Raw genomic sequence first — 14,975 nt, forward strand, 5'->3', positions numbered from 1 at the left:
ATTAGCATTTATAATAAAAATACAAGATTAGGCCATTTCAGTGTCATGATTGAAGAAGTTTGAGAAGTTTTTATTAGTAAAAAGCACTGTAAAAAAGTAGAAAGCAGTATTCAAATGTAGGTCATGACCATTATCAATTTTTGCCCTTCTTGGGGAAGCTCAATTAGCTTTGGACCTCAGCCATTTCCTCAAGTCTATCAGGTAGGTGAAACTGTGTAGACTGAGGAAGGTGACCCATGAATTCTCCCAAAGAAAGAGGATTCTTAGAAGTCTTCTGGAAAAGTCATTCTAGAACCCAAAGCCTCAGCTCAAAAGGCAGAATTCTGAGCTAATGATAGACTCATGAAAGAAGAAATTGTCAGATGTGCCTCTACTATCCCCTCAAATCAAATCACAAGGAATCTTGCTGTCAATGGCTGGACCTGATTACTATAACCAGCCTCCTGTGGTATTTCTTTTGCTCTGGTTTTCTGTTTCTGTATTAGTTTGATAAACTATTTCAAGCGTCCTACTTCCCACTGTCTTATTCTTACCTACTTTAAAGGTATTTTATTGCTTCAGTGAATTGTGCCAATATTCGTATAGTTTTTTTTTTTATTATTATTCTCTTTTATTAAAAGAACATATATGGTTATGGCATTTGCTATTAATGAGCATGTTTAAGACAAACCATAGAATCATATTTTAGGTATTCCTATGATCTCTTGTAAAGTATATATTAAGCTCAAATTTGGACATTCTTAAAAAATTTTTCTTTTATAAACAAAATTAATATCTACTTATTTTATTAGCAATAATATTAATAGTCTAGAGCAAAGAAATTACAATTCTATTTCCGTTTCCTACAATTAATCTAAGATGTCTTAAACATGTCTGCATACCTCACAGATATTAACTCATTTACTCCTCACAAGCCCTCTTTGAGACAGATAATATCCCTATCTTATACATGAGCAGGGGGTAGTTAGATAACTTGCCCATGGTCACACAGTAGCCCATGTTCTTTCTGGAGTGGCTCTCTCACGTCCTTCTTAATTAGTCTACCATACAGATGCTGTTCCACAGATAGATATATATAATTTATATATATATATATATACACGCACACACATATATACACACACTTATATTCTGAGCATGTCAGAGAAAAATATGCTATATGAAAGCAATGGTCTACTTAAAGTCTTACATTAATGTGAAATAGCTAAGTAAAAAGAAAAGCTACTGATCAATCTGTAAAGAATCAAAATGACATATCATGAAACTTAACCCTTATCTCTTCTGATCACAATGGTTTGGAAACTAAAATATATTTCTTAGAACAGCATGGGCATTCTTTCCACAAAGACAATTCCATTGTCAAATGGAGTAAAAGTGAAATGCAAACCCTTTTCCCAGGGTCATTTTAACCTTAGATTTTCCTTCACTATATTCAGAGATGGTCAATTTGAATTGCTGATTGCCCAAATATTGCTTGTACAGGAATGCCTTATTTTAAGGCTTGGGACTACTGTCCTTCAGTTCTCAGCAGTCAGGTCCAATTTTTTTCCCCTGGTTCTGGGAATGAACCCAGGGATTTGTGCATGACAGGCAATTGCTCTACTACTGAGCCAAATGCTTGCTCAGTTTGTGTTTTCGAGATAGGGTCTCTGCTAAGTTGCTGAGGTTCGTTGACCTTGAACTTAAAATCCTCCTACCTCAGCCTATGGATTGCAGGTATGTACCACCTCCCTGAGTTTCTAACACAGTCTTTGCAGAGTTTTCAGCGGCAAAAACAGAAACTTATGCCTACCATATTTCAATTTAGAAACAAAAATTCAGAGAAAGTCATAAAAATTCAATTTAAGTAAGATTTATTGTGTGCCTATAGTGTGCATGGACCTTTATTAGACACATTGAAATTCAGGCACAAGACAGACACAAGATCCCTGACCTTAGGTACCTTATGATCTAATTAGTATAATACAGATTAGAATCAGTAGACAGACAAGTTACATGTCAATGCTTAATTATTAAAATCAACATTAAAGAACTGTAATTTAAGCAATCAAAAATGGCATCTAATCCTAAAATTATTTATAAAAGGTATTTGGCCTCAGAATCCACAGCACTTCAAACAAAGTAAGATCCATTGCAGATCAATAAGTCACAAAGATGCAAACCACTGCAACACTTAACAGCATTATGAATGACTTTTGCTATTTTGGATTTTCTGTTTCCTTCTTATTATGGTCCGAAGCCTCCGTAATACCAACTTATCAGACAGAAGCATGTCATCTTGTTGTTCTAGATAATCCAGTAAATTTTCAGTCCATTCAAGTGCAGCCTTATGGCTAATAAGTTTCTCTGGGTTCAGTTCTGCTTTTTTAGTCTTATTGAAAGGCTTTTGCTCCACAGGCTTGGCCTGGTCCTCAGCACCTTCACTGTCAGTTAGCACCTGACAGCTTGAGTCATTACTCCGAGAGTCAAACCATTGATCAATATTCTCAATGTCAACATGTTCACAGTCTTCTGTGTTCTGTAAAACTGTTGCCAAGTTAGCTGCTAAAATGGCTCCTTCATCAATGTTCATGACTGAATTTTCTTCATTGCCAGGAAAAAGTTTTTTCCATGCTTTGGTTATGGTACTTGATTTAATCATGTTCCAAGCTCTTGATACTTCATAAACTGCATCCAACACTGTCAAATTCTTCCAAAACATTTTGGGGTCAATTCCTTCATCCATGTATTTCTGGAGAAGTCCTGCCCGGTAGTATCTTTTTACTGTGGCTAAAACTCCCTGGCTCATTGGTTGAATTAGACTTGTGACATTTGGTGGCAAATATTTCACAATTATTCTGCCGTCATCTGAACTCAACAGTTCTTCATTTGGATGTACTGGGGGGAAATCTAAGAGAAGCACTGCTTTTTCGAGAAGCCCCTTGGATTTCAAATGCTTCTGCACCTGTGGCACAAAATATTTCTCAAACCACTGTTTGAAAACAGACTGTTCTATCCATGCACCTTTTTGACTGAAGTAAGTTACAGGAAGGTTTGAAAGATCAGTTCCTTTGAATGCACGGGGTTTTTTTGCTTTCCCCACAACACAAAGATTAAGTTTGTGTAAACCTGTGGCATTCGCACAACACATAATAATGATTCTCTCTCTGCTAGACCTATACTCAGAAGTACTTTGCTCAGAGTCAAGAGCTAATGTCCTTGATGGGAGACATTTCCAGAACAATCCAGTTTGATCAGCACCATAAACTTGCTCTGGTAGTAGATTCTCTCTCTCAACAAATTCCTGAAAGTTACCACAAAATTCACTGGCAGCAGTTTCATCTCCTTTTAATTTTGTTCCCTTCCCAGCAGCCTTTGGAATACCATGGCGCTGCTTAAATCGAGTTAGCCAGCCAGATGATGCATTAAAATCACCTTCCATCCCTAAAGCATCAAAAAAGAACTTGGCTTGTTTTGCACAAATGGTTCCTGACACTGGAATCCCATCTGTTTTCTGTTGGTTAAACCACTCTATCATAACTCTATCCAGTTCCTCATATGTTGATGACTTCATAGATTTACGTTTGGATACCCCACTTGTAGGATCTGAATTGTTTGCATAGTTTATAATCCTTTCTTTGTTCTTTTTAATATCACGAACTGTGGATTCACCAATTCCATACACCACAGAAAGTTTTTTGAAAGAGATACCTTCTTCAAGTTTCTTAATGATGTCAAGCTTGTCCTTAATTGTCAATACCACACGCTTACGTTTCCCTAACATTTTAAGTGTCTAATGTTTAAGGTGATTACTGGAACAAGATAATTAACAACTTAGATTTGAATACAAAAAGATTAGAATATGGAGCATTAAGATCCCTCCTCTGCCATGAGGACCTACTGTGATGGCCAATTTTCAGAAAAAGTCCACAGGACTCTCTTCATTTGCATTTTAAAACAAACTTCCTACGGAAGAAAAGTTCCAACCCTATCTTCTATCTTCCTCTTACTTTGAGGACTTTTCATGAACTGCAACCTTACTGGAGGTTAGATATTGAACCAAGGTTACAATAACAAGGTCTCTACAACAGTCCTCTTGCACACGTAACAGTTGCCATCATTACAGGAAAGGTTCTTCGCTAAAGCCAGTAAGACTCTGGTTGCAGTGTTTTGGGAAATGTGCAAGAAAATAAAGTCAAGATAGGACTTGCAAACTTGACATACAGCAAAATACAAAGGGAAAACTCATTTCCTTACAGTGTTGTCTTAATAGGGCAATGAACTGCAAGGGATGCTATCTCTCCTAGGCAAGCATTGCTATAGGTTACACAGGTGAGTGCTTATGAAAATCGTAGCAAGTTAAGGTGAGCTGGACAGAAGTGAGAAGTGCAAATGAGGTGCAAGTGGACAAGCAGAAAACTCTGTACTTTAACTCAACGCAAACTTACACCTAATGTACTTTGCTACTGGAAAGGGAAAATTTGGGGCAAGAGATGATGTCACGTGATTAAAGAAAGCATCAAAAAACTTCATGGTTAGAAATCAGGACCCAAGGTAAAGCTATGGAGTGGAAAGCTCGGTGAAGATGTTACAACAGTCCTGGTGAGAGATGATCCTCCATGGGCCAACAGAAGTAGTTCCTGTGAGGGCTGTATAGGTACTCGGAGCCTCTGAAACCTAAAGGAAAATACCAAGAACATTCCTTTTTCAGTACCGGGTTCTGTGGCATTACCCACACCTACCCTGCAACTATGTTGAGAAAATTACCGCCTCCTATCAATGTGATGGCTAAATACGACAAATAATGCTTCTAGGCATTATCTAGGATGACCGAGAGGGACCTCAGTAGCCTACCTCCTGAAATTAAGAGGTCAGAGAGAAGCCGTGTTAGCCAGGGCCTCTCCCCGCCGCGCGAGCTCCGGAGCGCGGGACGTCTTTCCTCCCGGGGAGGGAGCCCGGATTCTGCCTGGACGCGGGCGACTAGGGTGTCACCGCCGTAGCCTGCCAGCCAGTGAGCGGCCGCTTGGCGCAGAGGACGCCAGCTCGCCGGCTGCGGGCATCGCTCTCCGCCTGCCTGCACGGTGGCCAGATCGCACTGAGAGCAAATGGAGTCTCCCGAGGGAGGCTGACACTGGTGGCGCGGCGGCAGCAGCGCGGAGCCAGCGTCGCTGCCGGAGCCGGAAGGCGGGGGATTAGGGAGCACGCGCGCGCCCCCGCAGGAACGTGTGTCGGCGAGGGGTGGGGCCTGGCGGGCGAGCGCGCGCGGCCCGGGGCGGGGACTCCGCGAGCGGGCGGGAGGTGGGGCGGGACTCGGACGCCGCACGAGTTCGGCTAATGGCCGGGTCGTTTGGGGCTGCAGGCTGCTTGGCTGGCCAGCAGGCGGCGGTACAAGCTCGTCCTGTCTTGGCGCTTCTCCCAGTGGTGGGGCTCTGAGGACCAGGCTTCCTGCTCCCGCAGCGGGAATGAAACTCGCACCCTTGGCGAATGAGTAAGAAAGCGACGCATCACCGGGCGCAGAGAAGTGCTGTGAATGGGGCAGGGCGAGCGCACGTGGAGAGTGTTTACAAACAGCCTCTGCTGCCGCCCTCCCGAGGCAGCGCCAATACCTGCGCCTCCCAGAGGCCCCTGTAGGGAGCCGCGAGCCCACCCACCCCGCTGGCTGCCCGCCCGGACCAGACGAGAAGAAGCCGGCATCATGCATGAGGCAAGGTAAGGAGAGAGCGACGAGGCTGCTGGCTGAGGTCAGGTCGCTGACTCCGGGTGGGACAGGATTCGGGAGAATATCTGGGGTTCTTACTCTGCAACACCCAATCAAACAAGCCAGGGTGGATGGAGAAGAGCGGGCAGCGCTCGAGCTGGTTGTCGTGTCCTTTCTCTGGCTGATGCCCAAAGATTTAAGTCCGTCCCTGTGGAGACCGACCCTTAGAACTGTCAGCACCCGGTACACGCGTTAACCTGTGGGACGCCCTGGCGTGAATTTACTGCAGCTCCTTTACGCCCACTACGTCTCAGTTGTAGTCAGGGAATTGCATTTGGATAAAGGTTGGATTTAGTGTTTCCAACGGAGATACCTGCAGCGTCGTCAGAACCTTCCCTGGAGTGGGAGCGGCTGCACCTTCATCCTGCAGCACCTGTTTACGGTGGAAACGCAGCCTCCCTGCCCCCGACCCCGGGTAAAGTAGTGTGAAAGTGGAAGAGTCTTCTGTTGAGTTTTATATTATTTTTTTTTTAACATCTGAGCATCTGCGTTAACACAAAGTAACGTAGTATCTCGTCATATATTTGACGAGGCAACATTGTTGCTAGAATTTTCTAACTCAGAGACAGAAATTCAACTGAGCATTCATACTGCAGAAAAGAGATGTTGATTCCCAGGCTTTCATTTGACTCCCACGCCAAAACTGCGCAATTGCCTTCTTCAGAATCGCAGCCTTGGACTGTCTAGAGTGATACAAAAATCACTGGTCTTCTGAGGATGGGAGGCTGTAAGTGACTTCTGACAAATACCTGCTTTTCCCGAAGGTAGACTTGCCTCTCGACGCCCTCTCCCCTATCCCCGTTCCCACTTAGTTTCCTACCACCATCCCCTTTCTGGCAGTTTTCCTTTTTGGGTAAAAGTCTAACTTTATAGTAGTTTTATGTCATTTTAAAAACTTTTCTTTTCCCCTGCTGTTTATAAGGAGCGTGAAAGACTTGGATCTGATCATTCCTCTTAAGAGTGCTGACTTACAGACTGCCAATCATGTGGAAAAGAGGCAGCAAGCAAGCAGATGTCAGCTGCCTGGCATTCCCTTCACCCTCCAGCCTACTAGGGTCACTCTGTCCTATGATATTTAAATAAAAATGAATCCTGCCTTTTATCCCCATGCCCCACTATCTCTAGGGTTTAATTTTCTTCCAGATATCACATGCATGTCTCTATTTCTCCTAAATTCTCCAGCTTGTTGATGTTTTGGACTTAGAGCTGTTCCCTTTTTTTCGCCTTGTGTTAAGTTCCAATCTGGATACAACCCACATCTCTTGGTCCCCGCCCAACCTCCAACACCACTTCACTTAAAGCAATTGTCTTTAGCAGACTTGTAATATGACCTTATCTAAGGCAGCTGTGTCTTTAAAGTTTTAGCTGTAAACTTTCTCCTTTTTCTAAGGAGATAGGTTGCTAATTGTGATCAACTTAATGTTAGAGTGAGGGGCACTAACGTTGGAATGTTAAGAATGGATTCTCTGGGTGGTAAAAATACTCTGTATGACACTGTAGTGATGGATACACATCATAGTACATTTGTCCAAATGCACAGAATTTAACAGGCTTATATTTCTCATAAGGTTTAAATTTTCTGCTGAGATATATCAATGCACATTATATGGAGTCTTTATCCTGGTATTCTTCATGAAAAACAGATTTGTAATGTAATAAGATATCTCTAGTTAGAATAAATTCTTAATTTTAAGGGATTGCATTTTTTCCATTTCCTTTATCACCGATCCCATTTATTTAGAAATTTTTGTTCCATGATACCAAATTACTACTCTAATAACTTAAAGATAAAAACATGAAATTTTGATCATGATACTAATGTTCCATGTATATTTAACCTATTTAATATCAAATAGTATATTTCTGTAGCTAAAAATATTTACTGCCTACTGAAACTCAGTGGCTTGTTTTAAAAAGAAAGTTACTATCATCAGCTTTCAGAGACATATAATAGAGGGAAATTTTCCAGTTAAATATAATTTATTTTTCTTTTGGAGAGTGTGTGTGTTTTCCATTGAGCAGGATGTGAACCCATTCTCATCAGTAAAATGAAGGCTTGTTATTTGTATTCTTTCAACTCTAAAGTTATCTTACTTTGGATTATAGACAAAAGTCCCTAATATTCCTCTTTTAATATAAAAATATCCTTTTGAATGGTTAAAGGTACAAACACTTCTATTTGAAAGTTTGTGGATGCAAGTGAAAGGTCACATTACTCTTTAGAAAATCCCAGACCTTTATAAAAAGTTGATAACAATGATTTTGAAAGATAGTGAATTCTTTAATTCTTTTTTAATTTCGATTTATTTTTAACTAATACATGAAAACAAAAATTGGACATGTTAATGGGGTATGATGTAATAGTTCAATACATGTGTATATTGTATAATGTTTAATTCAAGTTAACTATATTTCTCTCCTCAAACATTTGTTATTTCTTTCTCCTCCCCTCCTCCAGTGCTGGGGATCAAATCCAGATGACTTTGCACATGCTAAGCAAGTGCTGTCCCACTGAGCCATACACCCAGCCCCTATTATTTCTTTATGGTGAAAACATTCAAAATCCTTTCCTTTAGCTTTTTAAGATACATAGTACATAATTATTTATAGTCACCTCACTGTGCAATAGCACACCAGAACTTCTGATTTCCATGTAACTGTAACTTAATACTCACAGATTAACCTTTCCCTATCTCTTCCTCCCACCTGTTTTCTCCATCTTCTGGTAAGCCACCATTCTGCAATCAACTTCTTTGAGATTAACTTTTTCCTACCTATGTGTGAGATCTTATGGGACTTGCTTTTTATGCCTGGCTTATTTTACTTAACATAATGATCTTTGGTTCCATCCATGTTGTTGCATCTGACAGGATTTTTTTTCTTTTTTATAGTTGAAAAGCATCTCATTATGTACCACATTTTCTTTATTTATTAATCAATTGACAGACATTTCTTGGCTCTTGTGAATAGAGCTACAATGAACATGAGAGTACAGATTCTCTTATTTTCTTTGGTATGTATCCAGAGGGGGGATTGCTAGATCATATGGTAGTTCTATTTTTTTTTTTTTTTTTGAGAAACTTTCATATAGTTTTTTTCTAATGACTGTACTAAAATATTTTCACCAAGAGAGTTCAAGTTTGCCCTTCTTTTCACATCCTCAACAGTACTTATTATCTTTAATATTTGATTGACATTTCCATGATGATTAGTGATATTGAAGATTTTTTTTCATATACCTGTTGGCCATTTGCATACTGTTTTGTTTTGTTTTGTTTTGGGATTCCAGAATTTGAACCCAGAGGTGCTTAACCACACAGAGTCATATGCCGAGCCCTTTTTATTTTCATTTTGAGACAGAGTCTCACTAGGTTGCTTAGGGCCTCGCTAAATTGCTGAGGCTAGCTTTTCACTTGTGATCCTCCTGCCTCTACCTCCTGAGTCACTGGGATTACAGGCATGTGCCACCACTCCTGACTGTATATCTTCTTTTGAGAAATATGTATTTAGGTCTATTACCTATTTTAAGTTGGGTTGTTTTTTACCATTGAGTTTTTAAAATTCCTTATGTATTGTGAATATTAATGTCTTGACAGATGCATAGTTTGCAAATATTTTCTGTATTCTGTAGGTTGTCTTTTCACTCTGGCCATTGTTTCCTTTGCTATGCAGAAGAAGCTTTTAAGTTTAATGTAATCTATTTGTCTCTTTTTGCTTTTGCATCCGAAATACCCTTGCCCATTCCAATGTCCTAAAGCATGTTTTCTTCCAACAGTTTCATAGTTACAGATGCCACATTTAAATTTTTAATCCATTTTTGGTTGATTTTTGTAACTGATCAGAGATAGGAATCTAGTTTTATTCTTTGTGTGCAATTTTCCTAACATCATTTTTTTTTTTTTTTTTTTTTTTTTTTTTTTTTTTTTTTTTTGTGGTGCTGGGGATTGAACCCAGGGCCTTGTGCTTGCAAGGCAAGCACTCTACCAACTGAGCTATCTCCCCAGCCCTAACATCATTTATTGAAAAGACTGTTTTTTCTCTAGTGTATGTGCTTAGCTCCTTTTTTGAAAATCAGCTGACTGTAAATGTGTGGGTTTACATCTAGGTTGTCTAACCTGTACCATTGGTCTATGTGTCTGTTTTTATGCCACTACTGTGCTATTTTGATATTACAGCTTTTTTTTTTTTTTTTAAGGCAGGTAGTGTAATGCCTACTGCTTTGTTGTTTTGCTAAAACTTGTTTTGGCCTTTTGGGGTGTTTGGGGGGGGATTTCATACAAATTTAAGGATTCTTTTAAAATTCTGTGAAGAATATCATTGGTATGTTGATAGGGATTGCATTTGATCTGTAGAGTACTTTGGGTAGCATAGACACTTTCAGCAATATTGATTGTTCTGATCCATTAACTTAGGATGTTCTTCCACTTTTGTGTCCTCTTCAATTTCTTCCATCAATGTTTTATAATTTTCATTATAGAGTTCCTTCATCTCTTTGGTTAAATTTATCCTTAGGTATTTTATCTTATTTTTTTGTAGCACTGCAAATGAGATTGTGTTCTCAATTTCCTTTTCAGATAATTCCCATATAGGGCAACTGATGTTTGCACTACTGATTTTTTTTTTTTTTTTTTGCATTGATTTTATGACCTGGAACTTTGCTATATTTATTAGTTCTGATAAGTTTTGGGGTGTGGTCTTTGGGGTTGTTTTACACCATGTCATGTACCGACAGTGAAAATTTCACTTCCTCCTTTCCAGTTTGGATGTCCTTTATTTCTTTTTGCTACCTGGTCTGGCTAGGATGTCCAATACTATGTTTAATAAAAGTGGTGAGAGTGGGCATCATTGTCTTGTTCTAGATCTTCTAGAGCTTTCAGATTTTGCCTGTTCAGTATAATGTGGGCTGTAAGCTAAGGCCTTTATTCTGTTGAGGTATGTTCCTTCTGAACCTAATTGTCTTGCACTTTTGTCATAAAGTGACATTGAAATTGATAAAATGCATTTTATGTATATCAAGATGATCACATGGCTTTGTCCTTCATTCTTTTCATGTGGTTTGTTGTGTTTATTGATCTGCATATGTTGAACCATCCTTGCATCTCTGGAATGAATCCCATTTGATCATGGTGGATAATCTTTTTAGTGTAATGTCAGATTCAATTTGTTAGCATTTTGTTGAGAATTTTTGCATTTATGTTCATGAAGGATATTGCCCTATAGTGCTTTTTTTTTTTTTTTTTTTTTTTTATTATGTCCTTTTCTGGTTTGGGCCATATTGGCCTCATAGAATATGTATGGAAGTATTTTCTTCTCTTCAACTTTTTGAACTAATAAGATGTGATGCAAGCTCTTAAAAATTTTTATTGGTTCTTTTTAGTTATACATGACACTAGAATTCATTTTGACATAATTATACAAGCATGGAATATATCTTGTTCAAATTCAGATCCAGTACCTCTCCTTCCCCTTCCCTCCCCCACCCCTTTCCCCCTTCCCTTTATTGATCTTTCTGTCATTTACCCATAGTTGTTTGTTGGTTTGTTTGTTTGATACCCAGGATTGAACTCAGGGGCACTTGATCACTGAGCCACATCCCCAGCCCTATTTTGTATTTTACTTAGAGACAGGGTCTCACTGAGTTGCTTAGCACCTTGCTTTTGCTGAGGTTGTCTTTGAACTCATGATCCTCCAGCTTCAGCCTCTGAGCAACTGGGATTACAGGGATGCACCACCACGCCCAGCAGTCTGTTTGCTTGCTTTAATTCATTTCTAGTGGATGTACACAGTGGTGAGATTCACTGTGGTATGAATACACACACACACACACACACACACACACACACACACACAGGAAAGTTATGTCTGATTCATTCCCCTGTCTTTCCTTTTTCTATCTAGTTTTTCTTTAAATGTTTGTCATAATTCAGCAGTGAAGTCATCTGATTCTTTGATGGGAGACTTTTTATTACTGAATAATCTCATTCCTTGTAATCTATTCAGATTTCTTTTTTCTTCATGATTCTATATTGGCATGGTGTATATTTCCAGGAATGTGTCCCTTTCTTCTAGATCATCAGATTGGTTAGTATTTAGCTTCTCATCATAATCTCCAGTGATCCTTTGTATTTCTGTGGCATGAGTTGCAAGGTCTCCCATTTCATCTTCGATTTTATTTGAGTGTCCTTTTTCTTATTCTAGCTATGAATTTGTCAATTTTTTCTTTATCTTTTGGAAGAATCAGCTCTTTGTTTCATTGATCTTTTGGTTTTTGTTTCGTTTGTTTTTTAATCTCTATTTCATTTATCTTACTTAAGTCTTTATTATTTATTTCCTTCTAATTTGGGGTTTAGTACTCCCGTTTTCTGGTTCCTTGAGAAACAACAGTGTATTTATTTGAGACCTCTGCTTTTTTGATATAGGCATTGACTGCTGTAAACTTCTCTCTTATTACTGCTTTTGCTGCATCAGATAGGTTTTGCTGTATTGTGTCTCCTTTTTCATTTGTTGCAAAAGAGTTTTTAAGTTCTTGAGTTATATAGCTGCCCAGTAGGGAATTTTAAACTTAATTTTGTTTTCTCATTGGTTGGTGGTTTTCAGGTGACTGGTAGTTTAGATGAAGGTGAGAGAATGTGTTCCTAGAATGATAGGAAAGATTTAGGGAGATCAAAAAATGAAAATTGCTTGTGGAAATGTTTATATAAAATTTGTACTTGCTTCCTGAAAAACATTTTGATGTAAGTCAAAGAAACTAGTGAATTGACTGATTGATGTCAGAAATGTGGGTGGGACACTTGAGTGAGGTGCCCACCTTACCTTCCCAAATCTGCCCAGGTTCCAGCTATTCTCCTGAGCAACCCTCAGCTCTGTCAGGTTGGTCAGTCAGGTTAACTGAAGCCCACTGTGCCTCAGACCATTCATTCTCCCTCTCCTCAGCACATACCACTGCGTGCTTTTGAACTTATTAGGTTTCTTTAACCTGGGGAATCTTTCTCCTTTCTCAGTAATTGTCTCAAAAGCCACATTTCTCAAGATTACTGCTCAGACCTCATTGGTCAGAATCACATGAGGTCCCACATATAGATTCCTGGAACTCACTCCAGGTGTGAATCCCAGGAATCTATTTTCAACAAACATCTCAAGTGATTATAATATTCCTGAATTTGAAAGCCTTAGGTTATTGACAATCATTTGAGTCTGAGATTCCTTTTTCATAATGTATTTTTTGGGTGAGAGATCTTCTTCCCCCAATCCATCCTTTTTATAAAATTGTACATCATCTTTGAGGAAAAATATAAAATACTGAAACAAAAAGGGAAATAATTGTATCAACATTTAGAGATAACTACTCTTAACATTTTAGTGTGTATCCATTGTCTTTCTTATAGCCATGCAACTATATATGTGTACATGCTTAAAAAATATAAATGAGAACATGAGGCTGTATCAACCAGCTTTCTATCAATATAATGAAATACCAGAAACAGGATGCTTATGAAAAAGTGAAGGTTTATTTGGCTCATAGTTTTGGAAGCTCAGGCCCAAGATTGGGCAGCCCTATGGGTTTAGGCCTCTAGTAATAGTGACACATCATGCTGGGCACAGGGCAGAGTAGACTATACATCTCAAACCAGGAAGTAGAGAGGGAGTACCAGTGGAACCCACAGTTTCTGTCAATGACACACTGTCATGACCTAAGGACCCCACCTCCTACATGTCCACAGGTCTTCCCAGTATGCAACCCTGAGGAACAAGCCTTTAACACATGGGCGTTTCATGGACATTCAACATCCAAACCATAGCAAAAACATACAAACAACTTATACGTGCCCATACCAATAATATAAATATTGTGGATTCTCATGAACCAAATACCACAAGAAATATATCTGGGGAGATCCAAGATGGCGGACTAGAGGGTGACTGCATCTCCCGTCATTCCAGAATTCAGGATTCAAGAAGGGGAGGTATTGAGAGACTCAGAACAACATAGAATTGCAGGGTGAGTCTCTCCCACTGGGTGAAGCTGGGCCCGGGCAGCAGGCCTGGACAGGGGCAGCTTCTTGGAGCAGGGCAGGGCAGCAGGAGTCTTCCCAAAGCAGCCCTGCTCTCTCCGGCGGCAGCTCGATCCACAGCCAGCTTCTTGGAGCAGGCCGGCCCAGTGAAAGCTTTTCCTCACAGAGCCAACCCCAAGCCCTGAACCCAGTGGTGGGCACCAGCCCGCAGGCAGCTTCTGGGACAAAGGCCGGACAGGGAGAGGCTTTCTCCGAGCAGCCGGGCTCCCTCAGGCCAGGGCAGGCCCTGTCTATAGTCAGCTTCTAGGAGTAGGACTGCCCAGTGAGAGGATTTCCATGCAGAACCAGCCCCCAGACCCGGACCCAGTAGCGGGCTAGGGGGAGCTTTCTTCGGAAGCACTGCATTATCAAGTTCCTCCAAGACTTCAGGCTACTGAAGGCTGGGAGGTGATATACTGGATATCTACAGGGACACCATAAGCCAATAGAGGAAATCTGCCATATCTCAGAGTCCCACTGATATCTGACCAATATGAGAAAACAAAGGAAGAAAATGTCCCAAACAAACCTAGATACTATATCAATAAAACCCAAATACAACAAAGCAGAAGAAATGTCAGAAAGGGAGTTCAGAATGTACATAATTAAAACAATCAGGAAAGCAAAGGAGGAGATGAAAGAGCAAATGCAGGCACTGAAGGATGAGATAAAAGAGCAAATGCAGGCATTAAATGATCGTACCAATCAACAGTTAAAAGAGCAAATACGGGAAGCAAGAGATCATCAATAGTTACAGATACTGAAAACAAACAAACAAACAGAAATCCTTGAAATGAAGGAAACAATAAACCAAGTTAAAAACTCCATAGAAAGCATAACCAATAGGATAGAACACCTGGAAGACACACCCTCAGACATTGAAGACAAAATATTTAATCTTGAAAACAAAATTGACCAAACAGAGAAGATGGTAAGAAATCATGAACAGAATCTCCAAGAATTATGGGATATCATGAAAAGGCCAAATTTAAGAATTATTGGGATTGAGGAAGGCTTAGAGAAACAAACCAAAGGAATGAACAACCTCTTCAATGAAATAATATCAGAAAATTTCCCAGATCTGAAGAAAGAAATGAAAAACCAGGTACAAGAGGCTTACAGGACTCCAAATATACAAAATTACAACAGACCCACACCAAGGTACATTATTATGAAAATACCTAACA

General features: G+C 39.7%; 2 protein-coding genes across 3 annotated transcripts in view; one reads left to right on the forward strand and one right to left on the reverse strand.

Annotated features, from left to right (window-relative positions):
- Positions 1-2,182: 2,182 nt before the first annotated feature.
- On the reverse strand, positions 2,183-3,763 carry TIGD2 (tigger transposable element derived 2; the record flags this gene model as incomplete). The annotated part of the gene is made up of 1 exon (XM_079153961.1): positions 2,183-3,763. One exon carries the CDS (start codon positions 3,761-3,763, stop codon positions 2,183-2,185), a length of 1,581 nt encoding a protein of 526 aa, XP_079010087.1.
- Positions 3,764-5,431: 1,668 nt separating this feature from the next.
- Positions 5,432-14,975, forward strand: part of FAM13A (family with sequence similarity 13 member A) — a 378,453-nt gene continuing 368,909 nt past the window's right edge. The window contains exon 1 of one of the 2 annotated variants that reach the window (XM_079153220.1): positions 5,432-5,688. Coding sequence is in view for 1 of the 2 variants with exons in the window: in XM_079153218.1 (XP_079009344.1) it covers positions 11,514-11,525 (12 nt within the window). In the remaining variant the exon portion in view is untranslated. Of the gene's footprint in view, positions 5,689-11,498; positions 11,526-14,975 lie in introns of those variants that run through there. The other variant, XM_079153218.1, reaches the window with a different exon arrangement.

Source organism: Sciurus vulgaris, assembly GCF_902686455.1.
Source record: "Sciurus vulgaris genome assembly, chromosome: 9".
NCBI classification, from domain to species: Eukaryota; Metazoa; Chordata; class Mammalia; order Rodentia; family Sciuridae; genus Sciurus; species Sciurus vulgaris.